The sequence below is a fragment of the Numenius arquata genome, chromosome 20, assembly GCF_964106895.1.
Source record: "Numenius arquata chromosome 20, bNumArq3.hap1.1, whole genome shotgun sequence".
Classification (NCBI taxonomy): Eukaryota; Metazoa; Chordata; class Aves; order Charadriiformes; family Scolopacidae; genus Numenius; species Numenius arquata.
This window is the reverse complement of record NC_133595.1, coordinates 3,956,580-3,963,238: the sequence shown is the minus strand read 5'-3', so window position 1 is coordinate 3,963,238 and position 6,659 is coordinate 3,956,580. Positions and strand designations below refer to the sequence as shown.

At 55.3% G+C, this 6,659-nt stretch overlaps 1 protein-coding gene across 1 annotated transcript; it reads right to left on the bottom strand.

The window, feature by feature from the left end:
* Positions 1-5,226, bottom strand: SRM (spermidine synthase). The gene is made up of 8 exons (XM_074161724.1): positions 5,081-5,226; positions 4,760-4,880; positions 4,418-4,510; positions 3,025-3,178; positions 2,105-2,188; positions 1,625-1,770; positions 594-716; positions 1-18 (listed from the first exon to the last, which is right to left on the bottom strand). Exons 1-8 carry the CDS (start codon positions 5,224-5,226, stop codon positions 1-3), a joined length of 885 nt encoding a protein of 294 aa, XP_074017825.1.
* Between the last annotated feature and the right edge of the window lie 1,433 nt (positions 5,227-6,659).

Sequence of the window (6,659 nt, the reverse complement as noted above, 5' to 3'; positions counted from 1 at the left end):
TCACACATCGCTCAGGGCCTGGAGACAGCCAAAGACAAAAAAATCATCAGGATGGACCCGCTGCAGCCCTGCCCTTCTCAACAGGAACATGGCTCTGAAACACAACCGTGGCGTTTGCCTTCATCCCTAAGACACTCCGAGGGTGTTTTTTCTAGAACCTGCAGTTGCAACCCAATTAGGAGATGACAGAATGACGCAGAAATACAGACCTTTCTTCAAGAAGGCAGACTGAACTATGCTAGAGCATCCTTTCTTTACCCTCTGGTTTGCGCTAGAAACCGCAACCGCATTTTATCTATGACTTCTGGAGCTTTCCAGTGGGAAGCACCAGTTCTGCAGGCTCTTGGGCTTAGTTTTGATAAGTGAAGTAGAAGTGATCAAGGCATAGGACACCAAGCCAAAGAACAGTTCCAAACTGAACTCCTGTCTTCCCAGAGTGACTCATCCTCTGCTATGTCATACTGTCATGCTCCAACTTGCCCACAGAAGCCTTCAGGGCTGCAGGAAATCCTCAGTCCTGCGTAATCCCACTCCTGCCAAAGAAAAGTCACACCTCGTCTTTGCTGGAGGAACACCAGTGCAGCCTTGCTTACCTTCCGTGCAAACTCTGGCAGAATGAAAGCTGCCCGATGAATGTCAGAGTTGTAGTATTTCAGACTCCTCTCCTCTACTTGTTGCTGTGAGAGCTGCTGCACAGGCTCCCGGAAATTTGTGTTCTGCAATAAAGAAGCCAGGTAGCGTTTGGGTAGCGAGCAAAAGGCTGTGTGATAAGACATCGTGACTCATGGAAGAGAACCAAGAGGACTGGCAGGGAAACAGATGACTTTCTGTTCTAGTATGAGGTCAAGGGTTCTGCACAGCTCCAGCCCCAAGGGCTGGAGTTTACGCTCCCAACCTCGTGTGACTCGCCCGTATTCACAGATGTCAGCGTATGAGGTCAGCTGTGTGTGAGCCATGTGCCAGATGAAGCTGTCAGATGGTGCCTAAGCATCTAAGAAGCAAAGCTTTTGCTCTTCAGAGCAGAATCCACGTCTGCATCAAGTCAGGCACAGTGCATGCTGCCAGAGCCCCAGATAAATACAGGAGCAGTGGTGCTGGCTCCCTGCACCAATGTGGCAGTTGGATTACAGGCTTGCTGTAACGCAGCAGATTGGGAAGAGAACACACCTCAGTGGTCTGACACAGAGGCACCAGCCCACGTCCTAACACTGACTCTCACTTGGAGGCCTCTGTACAAGCCAATTACCAGCCGCAAGCTTATTCTTATCAAGCAGGTGCCCACTTTGTAAGAGCCAGCATCAATAAGCCAAAGCCTTAACAAAGTCTAGAAATTGATAGTGGCTTCGTCCCTTCCAACTTTGTTGTCCTAGAGAGAAAACCATGTCCTTTTCTAAGTCAACTGGTTACATTATTGGCCTATTCTGCACTTCATTCAGCACTGAGCAAGGTGCTTTGCAGCTCTGTGGTCCTGAGCTGGCGGAGCTGGGCCCCGGCAAGAGTCCAGAGGCCCCACGGTTGGGACAGCCCAGTGCCACAGCTCAGCCTCTATAAGGGACAGCCAGAGGCAGGCTCTGTGGGTACTTCCAGGGAGTGGAAAAGGGCACTGCAGGTGCCTGAAACTCACCGGGTTCTTGCTGCAGAGCATGAAGCCAATCTGCCCGCTGGGATATGTGGGGATGGTGCAATAGGCGTATTCCACAACAGGGAACAGAGACTTGCAGAACTGACGCATCTCCTTAATGAGATCCAGGTGCAGCCACTGGCACTCACCTACAGGGAAAAAGGAAGACGGGATGCAAGGTGAGAGCTGCCCCTCTTCTCGCACAGGCCTGTGCCAGGTTAACGGTAGTTCCAAGTCCAAACCTGCTATATTCCGCACAGCTCATGTAGTTTCAAAGGCAAGATAAGACCCTTACGCCAGTTACTAAGCACAGTCCAGCAGTTAACGAGCTGACGTACACAGATCAGAACCGCTCCTGCGGCTGGGAGCTGAAATGGATTTCACTCCCCACGTCACGTCTCACAAGACGAGAGTCCCCTTTGTGCCTCACACTTTGCATGCAATGACCCGGCATCAGCCTCTGCCCAGAGACAGCATCCTCACCTTGGCAGCAAAGAATTCCATCTTCTCGCAGGGCTGTCTTCATCAGCTGGTAGTAAGATTCTTTGAATAAGCTTTCTGCAGGACCTGAGAGAAAAGCGAATAAAGAGATACATCTAGAGGGAGACTAAGACAGTAGGCTTCAGAGAGTTTTCCAAATGCCCAGCCTGCACAGGGACTGTGCTGGAAAAGACACTTCAAATAGCTTTTCAGTGATTGCAGCGAAAAGTTTTGACCCTGGGTGAACCCCAGCCTGCACCTTGCACAGCAGAACCATCAGGATTTTAGCTTTGCTCAATAGCAAGCCCAGGAGCCCGTGATCTTTATCAAAGCAAGTCCTAGCTGCTGCCTCTTGCTTCAGTGAGCATTTTCTAAACTGAACTCCTGCTCTAAACTGCCTTTTAGAGATATCTCTCTGTTGACTGTAGCAAGAGTAAAGGTGACTCAGGCAGTAGTCGTTAGGTCCCTAAAAGGAGGCACCACAACTACATTTGGTCCCTCTGTACCTCAGTTTTCCCCTTCAGAAATACAGCAACCTCACTACACACATCTTCAGGCTAGGCAGCTACACCAACAGCACGTGAGCTGCTGCTTCATTAGCAGACATACGTGGAAAGCTGTCTTTGCCAGCACGGTGCTGTATCCCCCACGGGACTGCTGGACTCAAGGATCAACTCTCTGCCAGAAGCAATAGCTGCTGGAGTCAAATTTTGAGGAGAGAAAGGTGACAGCTGGCTTGAAGACTTGCTAATACAATTTTCTGGTCTTCATCCTTCCCTTTCTCTACCAAAAGAATCAAGTCAGTGACAGTCTTTTCACTTGAAAGCAGCCTGGGCAAGCTGACATTACTTCCAAGAGGTAGGCAGAAGAGAAAAGGAGGAGGAGTGTGGAAAGCGGTACCCTTTTACGGCCAGGATTCTTACCCATGGGGTCAGACGAGTCCGTGATAATCACATCAAAGGCTTCCTGATTTTGTTTCATGAACTCAAAACCATCTCCCACGTGCAAGGTCAGCTTAGCGCTGGAATACCCCACTGCCATCCCTGGGAGGTATTTCTTGGATACCTGGATCACATCCTGCAACACAGAGAGCACAAGTGGGTCAGGGGGGGCTACAAGGAGCCACTTCTCAGGCTACTGTGCAGCTGCAGCTGAAAGAACAGCACAATGAGTCACTTCCTTCCATGCCTTCAGCACAAACCCGACTCACTAGTGAGATCCTCAAGAGCTGTCAGCATCTTCAGCCAACAAGCTACGCTCAGCCCTCTCCTATGGCCTCAGGGTTCAGCGACACTGTTGGCCTGTCCTTGCCAAACTCAACAAGAAGAACTTGGAGCTTCAAAAGCTCCCCGAGGATCTAAGAGACTACGATTACAGATCTGACTGCTCCGTGCTCCTTTTCCCTGCAGACATCACTTGCAGAGGTGATCTCTGCCAAAGACTTCTTGTTTTTTTTCCTAAATAAAACCACGCCAGCAGGTTTCTGGGTGCAAGATGAGAAATATCCCCATCTCTACTCTGTAGTCATTCTATCAGTCTCCCCCATAACATACAGTTTTCTCTCTAAAATGGTTAGGCAGCCACTGCCCTAGGCCCAGCAATTATACTCAGCACCACCAGCTTCTCACAGCTGGCAGAGACAAAAAAATATGCTGGTGTCAGGCAGTGCTTGCTCAAAACCAGGCATATATGTCTACTTAGCTTGGCAAGCAGGGTACAGTCTCATATAGCAACGTTTCCCATTCCTAACACGGTCCTGCTTTGAGGAGACAGTAAAACTTTCTAAGAAAGTAAAATATCCGCACAAACTGACTGAGAGAAGGAGGAGCAGCCCATCTATCACGGAAACAAATACCCCCCGCTTATTTCCTGCTTTCAGTTAGAGGAGCTGGCTTAACAAAGCGACCATCCTGCTCTGGCAGGAGCAGATTTCTCTTCTGCAGCGGGGTGGGGGGGAGAGGGAAAAGCACCACTTTCAGAAAACCAGAACTTCTCCTCCTCCAGATCCCACGCTTGGCCCACACTGGCCTGGAAGGGCCTCTACCCTACGTGTGTGGAAGGAATCACATGAAAGAAGCAGCCAGCTGCCACGTAGATGACTCGTAAGGCAAAGAGGTGGCGCTGTCAGTGTCACGCCAGCAGAACCGGCAGCAAAGGCACTCGCTGCTGACAAGGGGCAGCAGGTGAAGGAGCAGCTCCCGTGGATGCTGCGAAGCAGGGGCTGCTTTTGCTTGGGCAGCCGGCTCGCCTGACTGAAGCCCCCTCCACCCCCCCAACCCCGCGACACCTCCAGGCAGCTTGGGGAGCCCAACGCACCTCATCGATTTCGCACTGCACCACGGACTCCACGGTGGGGTGTTTCACCACCTCTCGCAGCACTCCCCCGTCGCCGCCGCCGATGATCAGCACCTGGGAGGGGAGAGGGCAGAAAACCGGCCGTCAGCCGGGCGGGCTCACGGGGAAACTTCGACGGCGTGAAACCCCGCAGCCCTCCGGGCCCGTCCTGCCCCGGCGCTGGGCGATGTGCTCCGGTGGCCCACGGGGACTCTGTCAAGCGCCGAGGTGCGCCTGGAGCGACGGCCCACGGCCGGGGACCGGTCTGCGGGTCCCGGGGCCGGCTGGGGGAGACCCCGCGGAGTGGGCCCGGGGACGACTCACCTTGCGGGGGTCGGGGTGGCTGCAGAGGGGCAGGTTGGCGATCATTTCTTGGTAGGAGAACTCGTCCCGCTCCGTGCACTGGATCACCCCGTCCAGGACCAAGACGTTGCCGTAGGTGGTGCTGGGGCAGAGCGGGGAAGCGGGGTTGGAGCCGGCCCGGGGTTGGAGCCGGCCCGGGCCCGGGGCCGCGCTCCCCCGCCCCCTCCCAGCGCCACCAGGCCCCGCCGCATGGCGCTGGGCGCCGCGCTGCCCCCCCCCACTCCTTCCCCTACCCCTCACCGCCGCCTCCCCGGGCCGCCCCCCCCCGGGGCCGGGCCGCACCTGCGGAAGACGAGTATCTCCTGGTAGCGGGAGCGCTGGTGGTGCAGGAGCTCCTCCACCTGCAGCGACATGGCCTGTCCCGGCCACAACCGGCACGTCTCTCGGAACCAGCCCTCCTGGATCAGCGCCGCCGCGCCGCGCTCCATCCCGGCCCGGCCTCGGCCCCGGCCGCCCCCGGCCACCTGCGCCCCGGCCGCCGCCGCCGCCGCCTGACCCCGCCGGCGCGGGAGCCCGGAGCTGAGGGGGCACGCGCAACCGCCCCGCCCCCTCGGCCGCCAGCGCGCGCGCCGCCGCGCTTCCATTGGCCCAACCTCTTCGCCGCCGCGCCCCCATTGGCCCGAGGCGGCGGTGACGCGGATGCCAGCAGGGTAGGCAGCCCCCCCCCCCCCCCCCCCCTCAGTTCTCCTCCCCCTCCCCTCTTCCCGGGGCCACGTGGGGCGGCGCGCCCGCTGCGGGAAAGAGCGCGTCACTCCCCGCCCCGCGCGCTTCCTCGGGTTTTGGGGGAGAAAAAGTCTCATTTGGATGTTTTAAGGGTTAAGACGACAAAAGCTGATCCCTTTCTAGCCTGGGGCGCTCACAAAAGGTGCTGCGAGGGGCAGAGTTGCTGGAGGGGGGGGGGGGGACACGACACACGACTCACCAGGTGTTCGGGCAGGAGCTCCCCGGCGGGCGATACGGACCCAGAAACAGCCCCCGCCCGAGGGCAAAATGGTCTCAGATCGCGGGATTTCGGTGCCACGACTCCATCCCAGCCGCAGGTGTACCCAGGTGAATGAAGAAGGCAGGGATGTGCTGGTCGCTTCCATTAAAGGCATTTTTAAAGCCGGTGGCAGGAAGCAGCAACTCGTACGGGAAAGCGGAAACGGACTGAAATTGCCATCATCCTTCAAATGTCACTCTGCGTGGAAATTTAAGTAGAGGACTTAATGAAACTACAGAAAATTTAACGTCTCTGCAGCCACTGGGGCTTTGGGTAAGAGCTACTCGTCCCTCAAGCTGCAGAAGCACCAGAAGCGGTGACGCTGACGAGACTGGCAGCCCCTGCAGATGCGCTTGGGAGACAAGTGCTCTTTAACTGCCTCTTTGCACAAACATTCTCCAATATTCAGCCGCACAAGCAATTTCACGAGCAGAAAGGGAGTCTGTTCTACCGTTACAATCCTGCTCGGGACTCTGTTCTACCTTTACAATCCTGCTCGGCCGCCACCGCTCATCCTAAGATAACCCAAGGAGGAAAAACCCTCCTCTGTTCCTTCCGCTCCCTACTCCCCAGAAATAGGTGAAAAGATTGAAAACGAACAAACAAGCAAAATCCCAAACCTGCTGACAGTCTTTGTAAAATAAAGCCCTCGGGTTAAGGATGGAGAGGGTAGTTTTTATCAGTCCTCGCGCCCAGCAGAACAGTCAGAAGTAAATTCTGTGGTTGCCAGAAAAGGTGAGCATGGAAATGGAAAATCCTTCGTGAGAAAAGGAAATCACAGCGTAAAGACAAGGCCGTTGGGAGAGGGGAGCAAGATCTATTAGTCAGTGACCAGTAATCCAGGAAGCAGCTCTGCCACTGATTTAATGTGGCTTCAAG

What these genes read in the sequence shown, in the direction of transcription:
- SRM (XM_074161724.1), bottom strand. Translation starts at nt 5,226, where the DNA reads ATGGAGCGCGGCGCGGCGGCGCTGATCCAGGAGGGCTGGTTCCGAGAG. An exon ending in GCCACCCCGACCCCCGCAAG is followed by an intron (nt 4,511 to 4,759) that starts GTGAGTCGTCCC and finishes CTCCCCTCCCAG; the next exon opens with GTGCTGATCATCGGCGGCGG. An exon ending in GGACTCGTCTGACCCCATGG is followed by an intron (nt 2,189 to 3,024) that starts GTAAGAATCCTG and finishes CTTTTCTCTCAG; the next exon opens with GTCCTGCAGAAAGCTTATTC.